We start from the raw sequence: 18603 nt of genomic DNA, 5'->3' as shown, positions 1-18603 counted from the left end.
AGAGCCACGCTGGCCATATGATCAGGTAGTATTCTTTTTCCCTAATATTATTATGGGCTGATGTTTTCTGTGCCGCAGCGCTGCACCCAAACACATGGGCCTGCCATTTAGGGGGGGACAAAGTTGTCATTTTACCCATCCCCATGTGTCTGGGGGCGCAGCCTGTGCCCCGACACAAAGAACATTTGGCCTATTTTTATAGTGGGTTAAAAAAATTTGTTGCTAATGAGTATGTAAAAATCTGCTTCAGTTCAACTCCTAAATGGAGTGTGTTTTTTTTGGGTAGATAAATGGAGTGTTTGGGTGAAGTATAAGTTGAATTCAGTAAAACAAAAAAAAAAATAGGTAAGTAATATGTCTTGTAAGGAATATGTCTTGTTATTTTGGTGAAAGGAATTTGTCTTGTTAGCCTAGACATGATTGGCTACTATCCAAGATGAGAACGTATAGGTGCACTGTGCACACATCCACTTCTGTCTGAAAATTAAGGATTAAATATGCATGCACCCCTAAGTTGTCCAAAAATTCCACCTGCACCCCTGCTCTTTTGACAATTTCACACGCATCCTCTGATTTTTAAATTAATCCATGTTTTAGTCTCTTCCGCTAATATTAGGTGTTAGACGTTAAAAATTTTGTTTGTTGGCCAAACTACTATTTCTTCTAACCATCCCTGTAATTTGTAAAGACATTGTTGCCCTCCCCTATTTGTTATTAAAAAACCCACGTTTAGAGTTTGAAACTCATCTTCCCCATATCGTTTCCCCAAAACCTACAACTCATCTTCCCCAAACTTGTAAATCTATGGTTGGCCAAATTGCCTTCATCTTCCTCAAATCATCTAGGATTTAAAAAAAATATTCAAATGGATCCCACGAACCCATCTCCTCTCCTTCCTCCCTGACATCTTGTTTAAATGCTAAAGAAAATCAAAACAAAATCCCTCACATCTTAAATTCCCATACCTTGTAGTCGCCATTTGGGAGAACCCCATTAAGCCCATCCCATGCAATGGGAAATGGTTATTAACTAGTTGAGGAGCAGTTTCTGGCCTCTGCGCTCCCGGATGATTGAAAATATTAACTCCATGAATTGATTTAGATCTCAGATCACTACTAGGTGTCTTTCCCTTGCCATAAAGAGGAACCAAATTCTCCTACTGAATTAGAGCCTTACAAACTGGGCACTCTTGAGAATGCGAGTGAATGTGGAGCCACTTGTAGAGGCAAGGCCAACAGAAGAGGTGACCACACAAAGTCACAATTGGATCCTACGCCAATTCCAAATAGATATTGCACTCAAAGTTACCAACATCGTTGGTACCACTGCCTGAGCAAGAAGGGCTTTGGGGTGGCTTGCTTGTTGATCCTTCAAACCCACTTGCCATCTTCCACTAAAAAATGCCTGTAAATTACACAAGCGCACAAATGAACACCAAATTTGAAGAGAACACACAGTTAGTTGTCTGAAATTGCTCTATGGACACTCACCTGGAAAAATTAAAAGCACTTTCAGAGAAAAAAAATAAAAAAAACCTAGAGGAAGAATGAAATTGAAAATGGACGTTTGGTTTTAAGAACTAGAGGGGATATGGCATTGTCGTCGTCTCCGACGCTTCAAACTTGCAGGTTCTTGGGGTCATCGTCTTCTCTGGCGAGTTGCAGGGTCGTTTATGGGAATTGGAATCATCGTCTCCGTCAGGGCTCCTCTTCCTCGTTCTTCCTTTGCACAAACATGGAAAAGAATTGATATATCTACTCATAAAGGCATTGTGGAAATTATGCCATAACGAGGGACTTCAATTTTAGATCCGTTAGTATTAACGCCTGATATTAATAGCAGAAACTTAAATATGGATTAATTTGAAAAACAGGGGGTGCACGTGGAATTAACAAGGGATGTATGTGAAATTATCAGAAGAACAGGAAGTGCAAGTGAAATTTTTGGTCTGGGTGCTTTCGTATTTAACCCTAAATGGAGTGTTTGGGTGAAGTATAAGCTGAACTCAGTTAAAAAAAATTAGGTAAGTAATATGTCTTGTAAGGAATATGTCTTTTCATTCTGGTGAAAGGAATTTGTCTTGTTAGCCTAAACGTGATTGGCTACTATCCAAGACGATAAAAGAACTTATAGGTGCATTGTGCACTGATCCATTTCTGTGTGAAAATTAATGAGGTAGGCGACTTAGATATTACCAAACAGGCCTTAATTCGCCGGTATGTGCCGAGACTCCTCGTGGCCCGTGTAACAGACAAAGAAACCAAAAGTCTGACCGTTACGTCAATCCCGCTTCTCCGCCCAGTATCTTTTTTCAGTCACATTGGTGGTCCGTACTTGATTGACACGTGTGAATCATTCACACGGTAGCCTGGTTGTTAGTGGACCCCACCACCGTCATCACCGAGCGGATTCGGCGTGACCCTTCGAATTTTTAGATTTTCGGTCCCTCCCGACCACGATCCTCTCCCCAAACCCCATCTAACGGTCACGTTCTCGGGAACTCCCCCATTTTAATTTTCAATTCTTCTGTTCTCCTTTTGAAATTACATTTCAGACCTCATTCACTTCAAAAATGGACAAAATCACACAAGCCACAATGTTCTTTAACTGCTTAACCTAAGGGATATTATCGTCAACTTAAAATTGTGCCAGGAAAGTCACAAGTGTAACTGTAACTACGGTGTAAGTTTTTTTTTTTTTTTTGGGGGGGTGGGGGGTTGGTTCTCAGGTGTAAGTGTAATTTAAATTATTCTTCAAAATATGATTTATCTTGACTAAACACAGTAATTAATCTGAACGATAAACAAATAGAAAGTGAAATTTCAAAATTTAGACGAAAAGAATAGGAGGAGGCAACGAGAGAGAGAGAGAGAGAGAGAGAGAGAAAAGAAAACGTCCATAAAGACCAGTTTCGCCTTCTTCTGAAACATAGCTTAAAAAAAAAGAAAAGCAGGGGGAAGAGAGAGGCGCAGAAGAAAATAATACTCTCTCCTCGGAGTCGGTTTCACTGATCTTTGAAACCATAGCTATGGCGCCTGGAAAAATTTTGAACAAAGTTCATGTGCTTCTAACCGCCGTTGTCGCCTTTTACTAGCCGTATGATGGCTGGTAAACCACCGGAAAACGAAAATGTTTTTCCTATCATGTCATTGGCTAGGGTTTCATCTCGTTCTCGATCTTCATTCACTTCGAAGCTGTACTTGATTGATGATATCTAAGAACGCGGATCATCATTTTGGTCATCTGAGGAGGAGAAGAAGATAGATCTTTGTTTCTCTACTTATATAGCCGCCATGGCTGCCGGAAAAGGATATTTCGAGAGTATAAGAAGATGCATTCGGACGGTTTTCTTCATGTTGACTATGATAGCCTCACTTCTCGTTCTTTCGGCGCCTGTGCTTGTCGCTCTTGGAGACATATTAGTGCCTTGTGTTTTAATTTCGAGCTTTACGTGTGTGAAATGCTATAGCTTCAAAGAGCATTTGCATGGATACGCTTTCAGAAGTTCTTTGGTGGATATTCCTCTTGTTTCGGTCATCAGATCTTTCGTCATAACGTGTATGAAACGTTTTCATGTTCCTCTTCCCATTGATTTCTTCATTTTTAGCATGTTTTCTTCGATAGAAATATACCAAATGTTATACCAGGAACCGTAAGCTTTACACATTTTAAGTAACATTTCTGTGTCTTACTTTCCTAATTTTTATTTTCCTTTTGCGACTTTAGGTATCGGAAAAGTTCGCATGTCCAAGAAAAATTAAAGGGAATATTGCAGTAAATCAGCTTTTTTTCCCCCTCCCCCTTTTCATAGCCTTACTTTGGAAAACCGATTTTCGTGCTTTAGAATTTATCTTCTGGAGGGTTCTGTTAAATGGAGAAGTATGACACACTTTCATTGAACAAATGATTTGAGGCTTTCTTGAGGAAATGCTAGAAAAGCAGTTTACGATCGCAAAATTATAATTTTATAAAAATTATGTTAGTCTTTTTGTCAGATTCATTGAAATTGTAACAGATTTTTTTGCTTTGAAATTGCCAAAAAGATTTCCCCCCTTTTTTATGTTCGTGAAATGTATAGAGGAAGAAGAAAATGCATTGTGGGCAATGGTAGTATATTTTCTTCTGAATGCCTGCACAAGCAGAATATATGTTTTTTTTCATTTCTCAAAGAATTTAAAAAAATTCCAAATTTCCTTCTACGCCTGATATTTCCATTATTACAGAACAATTCAGATGATGAGTTATGACTTCCTTTATTTTATTTAAATGGAAGTATTTTGTTTCACAGTAAATGTATATTGATCTTCAATAAAACTTTTAAATTTTAAATGTATCATTAGGAGTTTGCTGTAATAGAAGGAAATACTGATACCCTACTCAGTGTTTAACTCCTTGTAATTCTATTTAACAAATACCAGCCTTGTAATCTAAGTAGGATTTTCGATGCAGGTGTTTATTCTTTTTGTGATAGCCCCGGGCTCTCTCATGGGCCTTATCTTGGAACAGCAACATTCTGCTCCTTTGTCTCAGTTGTGGTTCTATCAGTAAAGGCTTGTATTTTTACTGTAACTTCCAAACTTCAGGATGAAGCTTCTTCCTCCCCAGCAAGCCAAAAGCTTCATTTGAAGAAGTCTTGGGGAATGCCCGTTTTGTTCTTCTCTTCGTTAGTCTTTGCTCTTGGTCATATTGTGGTTGCTTATAGAACAAGCTGCAAAGCGAGGAGAAAGCTTCTGTTTCACAGAGTCGACCCAGAAGCAGTAAGTTATTGTTAAATTGTTCTTGCTTATTCTTATAATCGTATCATCCCATGTCACACTACATTCTGTCCTGACAGAATTATTGGATTTTTGAAATTCAGAATATTTATCCTCTTGCAAGTGAATTAGAAAATAGAACATAATAGATAGACTCTTTAGTTCTTGTTATGTATCAATCTTCTTTTATGGTTGGTGACATATATGTCTCTTCCAATTACATTGTTCCAGATGCATTTGTTTTGCAAATACAAAAAAAAAAAAAATGATTAATACATGTGGATTAGTGATCTGACTGTTCAATTTATATCACAGGTTTTATCCTGCAAGAATGTATTTTTTGGTTACCAGAAGATTCCACGATCTCCCACTCCCTCTGCAGGAAAAACCCCCAAAAGTGACAGTGAAACATGGAAAAAACCTTTTGCAGTTGTTCGTGATGAAAGAGAACTTCCAGTGCAATTACTTGCAGATATTGATAGCTTATTTATCGCTTGCGAAGGTCTTATGCTTCATTACAAGCTCAGCCTGTCTGAATCTCCATCACGATCTTTAGCATCCACTACCTTTCCTGGACCAAATCCCAGTTGCAGCCCACCTAGAATGGCCTTAGGAAGGCTTAAACTTGACAAGGCATCTCAAACTGTTCCATCTAAAACCCAGTATCATCTCCACCGGAGTATTAGCAACCAATTCTACAGTTCCTCTTTATATGATCCATTATTAGATGACTCTGCAACATCACCTGTGTATTTGTCTGAAGAAATTCCGGTTTTCAGCCTGGATGATGGTGATGGTGAAAGAGCGCTGCCAAATCTTGTGAGCATGGATGGAGATGCAGAGAGAACTGGGAAGTTTGGTATTGTTCTGGTACATGGATTTGGTGGAGGTGTCTTCTCATGGAGGCATGTGATGGGGGTGCTGGCAAAGCAGATTGGTTGCACAGTTGCAGCTTTTGATCGGCCTGGCTGGGGATTAACTTCTCGGCCACGCCAGAAGGATTGGGAGGAAAAGCAATTGCCAAATCCTTATAAGCTTGAAACTCAGGTGACTGCTACTTCCTATTTTTATTTATTTATTACCCCTATTGCTACTTTTTTTACTGGTACACCTTTTTTTTCTCTCTGTTCTCTACTAGGAGGTTAAGATGACGAGCAACTTCCTTACTTTTACAAATATTATTTCATTGCTAAAGCCTAGATTCATGTCATAAGTTGTTACTTCAGTTTCTGTTGTAGGAGGTAAGTTTGTCACATTAGAGATTTTGATAATGCTCGAGAGAGAAAAAGCAGTGTGTGGTGAAGTTTGAGTTATGCTCCATCTCTGTAGTGTCAATGAATTATTGGATTGTTCATGGAAAATTACAAGGTGTAAAGCACCAGTCACAAAGTTTAGCTCCGGGAACTGTATTGAGCCTGGATTTCTATTTCCATTTCATGATTTAGGCCCATCTCATATTTGGAGAACAACATTTCATCTCTTAGGTTACCTTTGCAAGAGAATGTGGCCTTGTATATTGTATACATGGAGCACAACATTTCTTCTCTTAGGTTAGCTTTGGAAGAGAAAGTGGCTTTGTATACTGTCTGAGGACTGCACAATACAAGGTAGTAGGGTACTATCTTAATGAAGAACAAATGAACATATTAAGAAAATTGTTTCAAAATGTATAAATTGGTAAACCAAATTTGATGTTGAAGATTCTAATAGTTTTGCAATATTTAAAAGTAGGGAGAATGAACGCCACCCGGTCGCGCCAGACACGCCTCCCCTGCACCTTGACACAGGGGCACGGGAAATGACTGCCACACCCGTTTGGAACCTCGGAAATGACCAGGGGTGTGGAGGTCATTTCGCGTGCCCCTGTTTCAGGGTGCAGGCACGGAGTGTTTGGCGTGACCGGGTGGCATTCTTTCTCCCTTAAAAGTATCAATAATTTGAAAAGGGTAAAGTAATGCAGAGAAATGTTTTGAAAATAATAATATTCAACTTTTTTTTTTGGATAGGTACCTACTCTACAGAAAGGTAACAACCAGGAGCTTCGAACTCGAGAGACTGGTGAGCGTGGGCTTAGTGCACCACAGCTTCACCAACTGCGCTAGGCAGTTGTTAATAATATTAAACTTGATTTGGCAAAAAAAAGGTTTCCTTTAATACGACCTTATATTATTGCTATAGCAAGCCTGAGATAATATGCAGATATTTTTTATCCCAACCCCACCCCCCCCCCTCCCAGAAAACAAAAAAAGAAAAAAAAAACCTAAGTTGGTTAGATTATTTTTACGTCTTACCACATGATGAGTTATGGTAGTAGAATTACTCAAAAAGGTCCGATGTGATTTATGCCACCTTGTTTGAATCTAGGATTTTGGATTAAGTAGACAAACAAAGCTCAAAAAAACCATTTTCTCCAATTTAGAAGTCAGAGGGGAGGAGGAATTTAAAAGGAAGGAAAAGAGACCTAAGCAAACATATAGTATACAATAAACCTAGACTTGTCCAGTTTTCTCTATCATCGACTAGTAAAACCTTCTTTATTGAAATTGTAAATCATGAATTATACATCATGAATCATAATACCTTATGATAATTTTTATCTAATATAAATTAGTTCTTTGTCAGGAACATTTGCGAATGGTATTTCCGTAAAGTTTATGCTACTAGGTTATTTGAATTGGAAGATCAAATGCCCATAAGCTCCTGTCAGTAATTATTCTTACTTCGGGCATTGGAAGTTGGAACCATTCTTGTTATAGTCATCTGCAAACCTGAGGAACTGAGACACCAATGTAGTTAATCATTAGAAACTAGAGGAGCTTGGCGAGTGGTGAAAATATGCTGTTACTGTTACTTGATTGGTTCTATTGCTGCTTGCCTGGCTTTCCACTGTTATTTAGCTTCTTTACTAGTTTCCGTATTCCAAACTTCTTTTCCAACTCCATGTCCTGCATTGTATGTTGAGGCTTTTTCAGGCTTGTAAAAATCATGTTTTGATTATCATGTTACCAGGTTGATCTGCTCCTTGCTTTCTGTTCGGAGATGGGGTTTTCTTCTGTGGTACTTGTTGGTCATGATGATGGAGGGCTTCTTGCTCTGAAAGCTGCACAAAAAGTTCAGACATCTGCAACTTCAGTCCATGTGAGTAAGATTTTTGGTGCGAGATGAACCCTGTTGGTTTATTGTAGCATAGAACTGCACAATTAGATAAAATTTTCATTAGCTTCTACAAAGACCCTACGGTTATTAAGTTCTGAAGTGACACCTCAATCATGTGTTTGTATGTGTGTGTGTGTCTGCTGCGTGCCTGTGTTGTCCTAATTAATGAGATTGTCCCCTCCTTGAACAGTATGGAGGATGGCTGTTGGGTCTATCTTTGCACTTCTGATTATCAATTTGATTCAATTTTTGGAATGTTGGTGTAAGCATTAGGTTGAATTCTATTTCAAGATTTTGATATGAACAATAGGTGGGTTCAGTTATCTTGTCAAAATTCTTGGAGATCTCTTATTGAGTTTCCTTGATTCATGTATTCATTATTTCATGTATTTCTCAGGTAGAGATCAAGGGTGTTGTACTTCTCAGTGTCAGCTTGTCAAGAGAAGTTGTCCCTGCTTTTGCTAGGATTCTCCTGCGTACTTACCTGGGAAAGAAGCACTTGGTCCGCCCCCTACTACGAACTGAGATAACTCAAGTGGTCAATCGACGAGCATGGTATGATGCAACCAAGTTAACCACAGAAGTCTTGAGCCTCTACAAGGTAAGCTAAAATGTATATTGATGAAGAAATTGTAGCTATAGAATTTAAGTTTTCGGATTGAGAGTTGGCTATTCAAGCATTGAGAAATGCTCCAGATTTGATGTTTCATCGTCTACAATCTCGCAGACATTGATATCTTGTTACAAGATGTATTAAGAGCATATTTGGCTAAGCTTATCGGGCTTCAGCTCTTGGACTTCCAGAAGCCAGCTTCTAGAAGGCAAGGAGGCGGATCCAATGGGATATGTTGGTTTGGAGTCTTTTACGCCTCCAGCCTGTGAATCCAAGAAGCCTATTTTTATTTGGGGGGGGAGGGGTAATTATGGGCTTTTCAGGCTGGATCCACCTCCTTCCCTTCCTGAAACTGGCTTCCCAAACATGCACTTTGTATGAAGAACATTCCTATGGCATACATTTTTCATTCGGGAGTCTCTATATTTAATAATATGAATCCCTTGTGTTCAGCTTGAAGGGTGCAACTGGGTTTCTGGAGAACCAACCAAAACTCTATTCAGTTACTGGGGGAAAAAACTGGAGAAAAAAAATGAGTTTCTAAACTTCTCTCATTACATGGATAGGACCAAATTATGGTCTTAAAGGAAAACCTTTTTTTTTTTCCGTGGGGGGAGGGGGTGTTAAAAGAAACTGACTGGAGATCATCACTTGACCTGGGTTCTCATTGCTTGAATTTTCTCAATTAACTATTATTGAGTTGCATTTTATATTATGGTATTAAAAGGAATAGGGAGTAACTAGACATGATGAGAGTTTTTTGTTTCCTGGGGGTTATAATTTGGTTTTGTTAACATTGCTTATTTACAAGTTCAACTTTTTATTATTCCGGTTGGTCAGATATGCATTACTGATTAAGTATTTAATCATGTGATCAGGCACCACTGTGCATTGAAGGATGGGATGAAGCGCTTCATGAGATAGGTAGACTGGCCTTTGAAACAGTTCTCTCGTCAGAAAATGCCACTTTGTTGCTGAAAGCAGTCAAAGACTTGCCGGTTTTGGTTGTTGCTGGAGCCGAGGATGCTCTTGTCCCGCTCAAATCTGCTCAAGCTATGGCTTCAAAGCTTGTAAATTCTGTAAGTGCATTTTTGTTCTCTTTTTTTAATGCCCTCTGATTGTGGTACCTGATTTTTTGTGGATGTATTTCCATAGAAGGTTGGGGTTAATTTACATTGGGTTGAGGGGTTTCTTTTTGTTTTCCATATTTTGACCTTTCATGCAAGCATTTTTGCAGTCTTCGGACCTTGGTCTTATTCTATTCCTCCAATTTTATAATATAACCCAAATGAACCCATTATAATGGTTCTGTGCTTGAACCCAACCCCCCCCCCCCCCTCGCGCAAAAAAAAAAGAAAAAGAAAATCTTTGTGCATACTAAAAGTAGCTTTAGATTTGTCTGGGATTTTGGATTCCAAAGGTGATGGATAGAATCAAGTATCTGAAATTCTCATCTTAGAAATTTGCAGTTTAAAAAGTTAGAACCATTAGCGATATTATTAATTAATTTAACCTTATTGTATTTATTATTTTCTTGCAGAGACTGGTTGCAGTATCTGAGTGTGGCCATCTTCCACATGAGGAGTGCCCCCATGCATTACTAGCAGCTTTATCACCCTTCATAAGCAGACTCTTGTCACCGGTCCAGCATCATAGCTTACAAAGACAATAGCATTTTTTGGATGTCGTTAGTGTTTTATTAGTTGCAGGTCTCTTATTTTTCATTTTTTTTTTTCAATTCTTCAATTTACGTCAAGAGCAGAGCCCCAAACCTCTCCTCTTGGGTATTTTTGATGTGTTATCTTGGAGCCAGGCCCTTGTTGGGTTATTGAGCTCTGATGTGTATCTTTATTTTTATTTTTTTTTCCTTTTATACTTTGGAGGTCTTGTACTTTTCCACAAAGGGAGTGGAAAATGTATTTGTGTATATTTCTCAGGGTGTTGATGCATGACTTGACTTGAAACATGTTTCGTTTCATATCTCCAGTCATATAATGCCAAAAGTTAAAGATCACAAGAGTATTATTATCCAACTGATTGTATTCAAGTATAATATCATCTTACCATCCAGCATGATTTGTTCGCCCTCTTTAGACTCAGTACTCAAATTCAAGGCCCAAACATCCCTAACCATAACCGACCCAATTAAATTTCCAATCTGGCAAGGCTTGAGTTTATTCTGAAATATAATAACCCATTCATGCAATGCAACTTCTATAAGGTTAGTTTTATTAGGGGGGTGGGGGAGGGCCATCATGGACTTGGTCCGGACCAGTATTGTTCCCATTCAACGGTTGGATTTATTAGTCGTATTGGTTTGTGGTAAAAATTCAGATGCTTGGAATAGCACACCTCCACAAGTTTTTGGTTGATAGGTTTTACTCTATTCTATTCTAAGGGGGAGGAAAGGTGTGAACTAGGAAGCTTGAACCCTAAACCATTAAGACCTGCTAATGGTGTAAACTAGGAAGCTTGAACCCCTAAGGGGGAGGAAAGGTGGAGGAAAGATGTGAACTAGGAAGCTTGAACCCCCTAAGGGGGAGGAAAGGTGGGAACTAGGAAGCTTGAACCCTAAGACAGTAAGACCTGCTAATGGGCTGCGCTAGGCCCTTGTTCACCACTCCAACAGGTTTGCATCCTCTGCCTTTTTGGTTTTTTTGTTGGTAAAGATCCTTGTATGCCTAAAAACTAGGCATAGAATAATCATTTACGGGAGATGATGGAATAATGGTGGTCAAGTGCCTAGTGCACTTGGTAGCTAGTGGTGTGTAAAGGTCCATTGCTATCAGGAAGTCTTGAGTTCAAGTCTTCTGGTTCACACCCTACATCCCCCCTTACCTATAAAAAAAAAAAGATGATGGAATAATGTTTGACTTTGACTTCGATTTACTTTGTTTCCAATCAAAATCGGGAGTTGGAGCTGTTGAAAATTTTTTGTCCCCTTTTTTCTTACTATTTTGAAAGCAAATATTGTAATTTTGTTTTTCATGGATTTACTTTGGAATTGAGGGTTTTAAAAATGGGGATCGAATCAATGAGTTGAGGTCGATCTTGATTCCCACCGATTCGGAGCTCCGTAAGTGGATTGGATAATGTGGGTCAATCCACGCTTAAAAATCCAACAACCACAAGGGACATGTGGCCAAGAGGCACCATCTCGTGAATTAAAAAAAGGGGAATTGGAGCCCATCGGAGGGCGAAGAGGAGAAGGGGAAGGGAGGTTGGGAGGGGAGGGGGGCGGGGAGAGGTTGGGAGGGGGGTGTTGTAGTGAGGGGAAAGGGAAAGGGGCAGGGAGCAGGGTCAAGAGGGGTGTTCTAACTTCTGAATCTCGGCTCTCAACTCCCTCGCAGATTTCTTGTGATGTGCAAAAGACTAAAGAGGCCGGCCATGTCCCTCCTAATACTACGACTACATCTTGCTCTAGTTTCATCACAAAGGGGAGCACCAATCCACACAATGCTACTGACGATGTCGTCTTTATCGACGCGTAGGCATTGTTGTCAACATCAATGCCCCGTATGGCCATCTGGCACCACCGGTGATGTATACATTTGTGTTGAAGACAGGGAGAAAAGGAAGAGGCAAGGGAGAGGAAAGAGAGACAGATGAGGGAGTTGCAAGGATAGGATGAGGAGGGAAGGAGAGAAATAGAGAATGGGGTCAAGAGGAGAGGAAGAAAGGTGGGGAGGAGGAAAGAGAAACATAGAAAGTTGCAGGGACAAGGGGGGGGTGATGTAGCTCAAGTACATCCATCTACTACTCACAAGTCCTTGAGGAGATTAGCCCGCATTAACGCCCATCAAGCCTATAAGGCCCAACCCCAAAACGTAGTCCAAGAACAAACCTAGTCATATACTAGGACCCAAGGATCAAGTCCAGCCTCAAAACATGGTCTCCTTGGTGATTGTTTCAACTCCCATATTGGAAGATGATGTGGTAGCCCTTTTCCCAAAGATTCTCTTTGTCTAAGCTTATTCAACTACTTCTTCCAAGATTTTTCTTTGAAGACTACAAAGTTCCATTAGTCCAAGATAATCTTCTTTGAAGACTATAAAAATGACAAAGTGCAACCCCTTATGTTATCTTTTGGGCTTTCTTTTCTTCTTTTAATCTCAACCATTAGTATATCATTAAGATGAAGGGTTGAGATGTTGCAGTCATTTTTAGGATTTTCTTTATTTCCCTATAAAAGGCCTATCTCGGAGGCAAAAATGAGGGCACTTCTAGATGGCCTTCGTATGTGTGCCGAATTTGGTTATATAGGTTATCATATCAGTTATGATTCCCAGACCATAGTGCGTTTTATCACTCAGAGAGTTTACTCTTTATGGGTTTGTTGGTATTGGTTTCAAAAGGTTCTTTATTTGATAGACTTCCTTGGAGTAAACCTTTTCTTTTCATTTCAAGAAAGAAATTAGGCTGCTGATTTCTTGGCTAATTCTGCTTGTATCTCTTTGACTTCCTCTATCTTCGTTGCAGATAGGGACATTCCTTAGGATCTTTGTTGTATTATTCAAGAGGACAAAGCTGGACTTTTAGTTTTTCATATGTAATTTTGTTTTTAATTTTATAATGGGAAAGGGTAAGGTGATTTGGTTTTGAGCTGAGAGTGATTTTTCTCCATGGGTTGGGGTAAGGTGTGTTATGTTTCCCCTTTTGTTCTTGTTGGCTTTTTATCTTAGTAAAATTTAGGGGCTTCCCTGGGTCAAGATAACATTTGAGTTAAAAAAAAATGATTGTAAGACATCCTACTGTTGAATGAAACTCTTTATTGTTGCTTCAAGCACTCTTGTGAATCAAGTTGAGTTCTTTCACCTGAAATCAAGTTGAGTTTCAGCCTTCAATCTTGAAGAATTCAAGAAATCTCTGGTGACCTCGAACTGTTGCCACCAACAACCTTGAAGAGTTGATAAGTCTAAATCCACCAAAGGACCTAGAATAGTACTTTCTTAGAGTATTTCTCATCCTCATCTATCCGCTATCCTTTCCTTTTTATTTATAATATTTTTATCATTTTTATTTCATTATTTTCAACCCAAATCCAAGTTCATAACACCTCTTTTTAATTTTGTATTGTACACCAAGTTTGGGAACTCATTCTATAGTTTTTGGACCTGTTAAGTGACTTCAACTTCACGGCCCTACATCACCCTCTTTAATCCTAATTTTAGTAAACTTAAAGAATAAAGTGTTATCTCTATCTGTTAGTTTTTATCTCTATCTAAAATCACCTCACATCGAGTTATACATTGAAAGTTATCATTATTTTACTGCAACAGTGTCAATTTATCTGGATTTGAGATTTCACTTTTGTAATTGCTATTCTCTCCCGATCCGAGTTTGAGCAACCTAATCAGAGGTTAGAATATTTAGTATCAGAGCTTTGGAGGAGAGGATACCATTGGTTACATAATATGTTTTATTCGGCATGCTTTATTTTCGATAAGATTAGTCGGCTCATTATCAACTCTAGTTGCTATAGAAATTTTCTTTCCGAAGAGGTGACATGGAAGTTGCAATGGGAGATGAAAGAACACCTTACACCATACAAAATCACATTGGTGAAAAAAGGTGTTCAGGTAATTGTCTCTAAAATGTGCTTAGTTTTTTTCTTTATTGCTATTCTACACTTTGAGGAAATGTGGTGTGACGTGCTTCCAATGGAAGTATGTTATATGATTCTTGGTCACCTAGGCAGCAAGAAAGAGAGCCAATCCATAATGGTAAAAATAAATCATACTCATTTATTTATAAGAGCAAGAAACTTATTTTGACACCTTCAAAGGAATCCCTTGGAACCTCCTTGCTTGAGAATGTTTCATCTTTAATTTTGAATACTCTGAAAGATGTCATAGATGAGAATAATATTATATGTAAATTGTTAATTAACAACCCACCTTCAAAGGAGGCATCTTATGTGTCATCAAAGGGTGATAAATTGATGGATAATAGCCCTTATAAACAAGTTGATGCTAATACCGAAAAACAAGTTGATTGGAACTCAAGTCCGATATTTGACGAGTATCAAGATGAAGAAAATAAAAAATCAAATTTTTTTTGAAAATTGTACTTGAAAATCTATCCATTTTATTATACACCGGCAACACTAAAGCTGAATAATTATGTTTCATTTGATTCAAGTGTACTATTAGTGTTTGATGAAAACATGGAGGATGAACTCAACGCACATGGTGACTTCGACTTACTTAAATCAAAATCTAATTAGCAAACACCTCATGATTCTTGTATGGGAAATTATCGGGGCCACCCCCTGACGTTTGCCTATATTTTAAGGCACACCCATTAACTATCATAATATCAACGATTACTCATTTTTTAACAGTGTTAACATAGAAAATTTCTTTGACCAATATACCCTTTACAATCTTTAATTTCTTCAACGGCTACCTTCTCTTAGATTTGTGACACGTGGTTTATCAAAATCCAACGGCTGTTGAACATCCAAATTTCCCCCATCTCATTCAACCCTGACCCTCTTTCCCATATTTCTCTCTTTTCTCTCTACTCCTCCCTCTCCGACTGCAGACGAACTCCCCTCACTCCTCTAACCACCTCGGCAACCAGTGTGGTCCAACTGCTGTTGTTCCCTTCCGCTGCTGCGACAAGAAGAACCCTGCTCCAAGATTGATCGGACTTCTGCCTTGAGCAACGACTGTTCCCTCACTGCCAGAGTACCCATCGAAGACGGCGGCAAACAGTGTCGTCGTGCTGTTGTTGTTCCCTTCTACGCCAAGAATAACCCTAATTTCACTCAGGAACCCTGTTGTTCCCTTGAGCGACAATTGTTCCTTTCTCCTTAGAGGATTTGACTCAGAGATAATTTCTCTATCTCATCTGCAGGTAAGCTTCTTCCCTGATTTGTATTTCAGTCTCCTTTCTCTTTCTTCTTTGTCTCATAATCAGGGATAAGGGAAATTATCAGGGAAATTATCCGGATAGAAAGTAAAGATTCATCAATGGGCAAATTATCATTCAAAGAAGATGAAATGTAGACTAGTATGAAAGATGATTCAAAAGGTCTTTAAGTGAATTAGAATCTCACCAAAGATAAAGGAGTCCAAGCTTTTGTTGGGCATGTATTCATTTGGAACTAGGGACTGGGTAGAAGATTGTTTTCATTTACCCAGCCTCCAAAGAAAAGATTGGGGAACATTAGGGCCTTCCTTGTCAATGTCGTGATCATGGATTTTCATATTTGGAACATGTCTTCTCAAACTAGAGATATTACTTCATTATATGGACAGTAGTGTAAGATAGAAAAGCCATGGCATCTAAAACCTGAGAAATTGAAGACCAAATTTATTACTGCCTTTTGTTCTTCTAATTATCATTGTGTTATGCTGTTATTTATGGGGGAAACTTGTCGTTGTTTTGTTTAAGGCTGAGTTTGATTGGAAAGAGGGTTAGAAATAGAAAAAAGTTCACTGTGAAAATTGAGTGCAGCCCACATGTTTTTATCACTTTTCTCATGTTTAGTGGGGTACAAGTGTTGGACATTACTTTCTTATAGTTTTTGTTCCAACTAGAACAAAAATTTGGAATGTGGTCTAACTAACTATTCAAACAGAATGCAGCCTACTATTTCACATGTACTCTACTGAGTACTGTCATCTTTCCACTTAAACTGTTGAACACATGGATGACAATCTATTGTTCTTTTTTCCTTTTATTTTCAGTTGATATGATCATCATCTCAAGCACACACACACATCATGTTTTTTGTATTGGTAACTTCTGTTACAGAGGACCTCTCGTAGGCCTAGACTCCTTGTTTGGGTTAATGTTATTTCTAGCGCATGGTACACATTGGCATGAGTTCAAATCATTCCTAGTTTGGTGTGCACATGGTAGGCCAATAACCAAATTCACTTGGATTTAGCAATTGCAACTGTCCAATAGAGAGGACCATCCTTCGAAAATCATCAAACCAGAAATCATCCTACTAATTGGATTTGTTGTGATTCATTGGAAATAACGTGTAAGGGTTTAATTGACAGATACTAGAAGGTGAGGTTTGCTTTTATGATTTGTACTGGGATATGGATTAGATAGTTTTAAAAACTGATCAGAATATTTCTGTTATTTCCTTTCATACCAGAAATCATCCTACTAATTGAACAGTCCATGAAGTTCAGAATTGTGGTTAAAAGTTCTTATGAACAACAAGGTCCCTATGCCTTAGTTTTTGTTAGCAACCCAACAATTGTTTGATGTGACTCTTGTCATTGTGGCTAAATGAAAGGTGTGATACTGTTGTTGGTGCCATGGACTTTTGGCTCTCCTACACAGGAAGGCCTTCCTATGTTGTGCCTATTTCTTCTTTTCCTCCTTAATTTTGTATTTTATTCTATTTTCCTTTTTCTAGGTTAATGGGAGGTAGTTTTTTTATTTATTTTATTAAATTTTTATTAAAAGTTAATGGGAGATAGTGATTTATCAAGAACTATGGCTATCTACCTGAACCAAGTCTAAAACACTACTAAAGCCTGCTGCTGCTGCTGCACACAACCAATAGAAGGATTGTAGTCAGCCCTGCGGTTCTGGTTTTCAGCCCAACTCCTGCTGCAACTTTAGACTTGGATAACATTGCAACCAGCCATTGGAATTGGCTAATATTTGGAGCACACAACCCCCTCAACACCTCTTCACTTGATCCAAATTTGGAGGTGTTCTGCTGGCTGGTTTGGTCTCTACTCACTAGGTTTCTAAATCTGAGTTCACTTTCTATTTTGCTGTCCTACTGATATCTCCACCTTCAGCCATCAGTTGGAGCTGAGATTTCTAGGGTTTCATTATTCCTATTAGACATCTACTTGGTGGGAATATCAAGCTTATACAAAATAGGTAACTATTGATTAGAAGGCTGTCAATTTTCTGGTGTTAAACCTCTGTTTCCAGATCTGCGGCTACAATGTCTTGGCTGCTGCTGAGTGTGGATTAGTTGATCATCTGTGGGTATTCTTTGGGGTTAGGTTACGTATAATCTAGCCTTACATTATATTAATTAAATATTATCCTACAGTGTTAAGACCATATTAGTACATTGCTCCACATATAAATTTCAGATCTAAGACCCAGATTGAAAGATCAAGCCTTTTCAAAGTGTTGAGATCATGTTCCTGCTGAGTGTGGATTAGTTGATCATCTGTGGGTATTCTTTTAGTTATTTGTAAATTCCAAACTCCACTTGATGGGTCTTTAGCTCAAATTGGTAGAGCACTTGGAACATAAGCATGTTCCAGGGATGGTGGTTTGAATCCACCAAGGCCCTTTTTATCCACATGAACCAGATTCTTGTATAAAATGTCAGTCAGTAAATGATCAGATCTGAAACTATTTAGATAACTCTCAGTCTCAGAAGGTTAGATTGCAGTTCAGAAGCAATAACAATCGAATAAAGGGGAAGAAACTAGATGGAACTATGGAAAAGATCTACTGAGCAGGAAATACAAATATGAAGTTGAACAGTGGGAGAGTAGGCTGCTTATAATATTGTATGACTCCATGTAATCACCTGTGGCATAATATCCTTTAGTTATTCAATGATTTTTTTTGGAGAAAGGGGAGGGGCACAAGAAATTTACAAGTATGCTTTATATAAATGCAGCAATTAAACAACAGTACAAAAATTGATTTTTTTTCACACTCCCAAACCAGGAATTTGGAAAGCAACTGAAACTTGCTCTATCTCAAAAAAAGTGCTGCATATGAACTTCTAATAGAGCCACAACAACAGTTTTTTGGAAAGCAACTGGAAGAATGAATATTTGCAATATTTGAATACAATGCTAAGTATTGAAAAGTTCTAACAACGAATTTCGAACAAAAAAACTTCCAGTATTCACATCATCCTCTTTACTAAAGTCATACTATATGTTCCATTTCGACTTAAAGATTGTTCATTTTAGTCTAATAACTCACAAAATGTGTTAACATATCTTAAACTAAGTAACTTGCCGAAAATATAATAGGATCACAACAAGAAAGAAAAAGCTGGATTCCTCATGTGGCTCATACATTGCTGTACCATCGAGAACTTGGCCAAAAAAAAAAAAAAGA

At 38.4% G+C, this 18603-nt stretch overlaps 1 protein-coding gene and 1 long non-coding RNA gene across 3 annotated transcripts; one reads left to right on the top strand and one right to left on the bottom strand.

Annotated features, from left to right (window-relative positions):
• Positions 1 to 1129: 1129 nt before the first annotated feature.
• Positions 1130 to 17033, bottom strand: LOC122672866. Its single transcript, XR_006334499.1, has 3 exons — positions 17020 to 17033; positions 6837 to 6838; positions 1130 to 1393 (listed from the first exon to the last, which is right to left on the bottom strand). It is a non-coding gene; the product is annotated as an uncharacterized LOC122672866 (long non-coding RNA).
• LOC122672865 lies at positions 2888 to 10537 on the top strand. 2 transcript variants are annotated; one of them, XM_043870365.1, is made up of 7 exons: positions 2890 to 3558; positions 4450 to 4757; positions 5070 to 5801; positions 7764 to 7892; positions 8308 to 8511; positions 9402 to 9602; positions 10064 to 10537. In XM_043870365.1, exons 1-7 carry the CDS (start codon positions 3294 to 3296, stop codon positions 10193 to 10195), a joined length of 1971 nt encoding a protein of 656 aa, XP_043726300.1. In that variant the 5' UTR covers positions 2890 to 3293; the 3' UTR covers positions 10196 to 10537. The 2 variants fall into 2 exon arrangements, with proteins under 2 accessions (XP_043726301.1, XP_043726300.1); XM_043870366.1 differs by lacking the exon at positions 7764 to 7892 and having other exon boundaries at positions 2888 to 3558.
• Positions 17034 to 18603: the final 1570 nt, after the last annotated feature.

Source organism: Telopea speciosissima, chromosome 8 (genome assembly GCF_018873765.1).
Source record: "Telopea speciosissima isolate NSW1024214 ecotype Mountain lineage chromosome 8, Tspe_v1, whole genome shotgun sequence".
Lineage (NCBI taxonomy): Eukaryota > Viridiplantae > Streptophyta > Magnoliopsida > Proteales > Proteaceae > Telopea > Telopea speciosissima.
The sequence above is the reverse complement of the archived record's forward strand: the minus strand, read 5'-3'. Positions and strand labels throughout refer to the sequence as shown.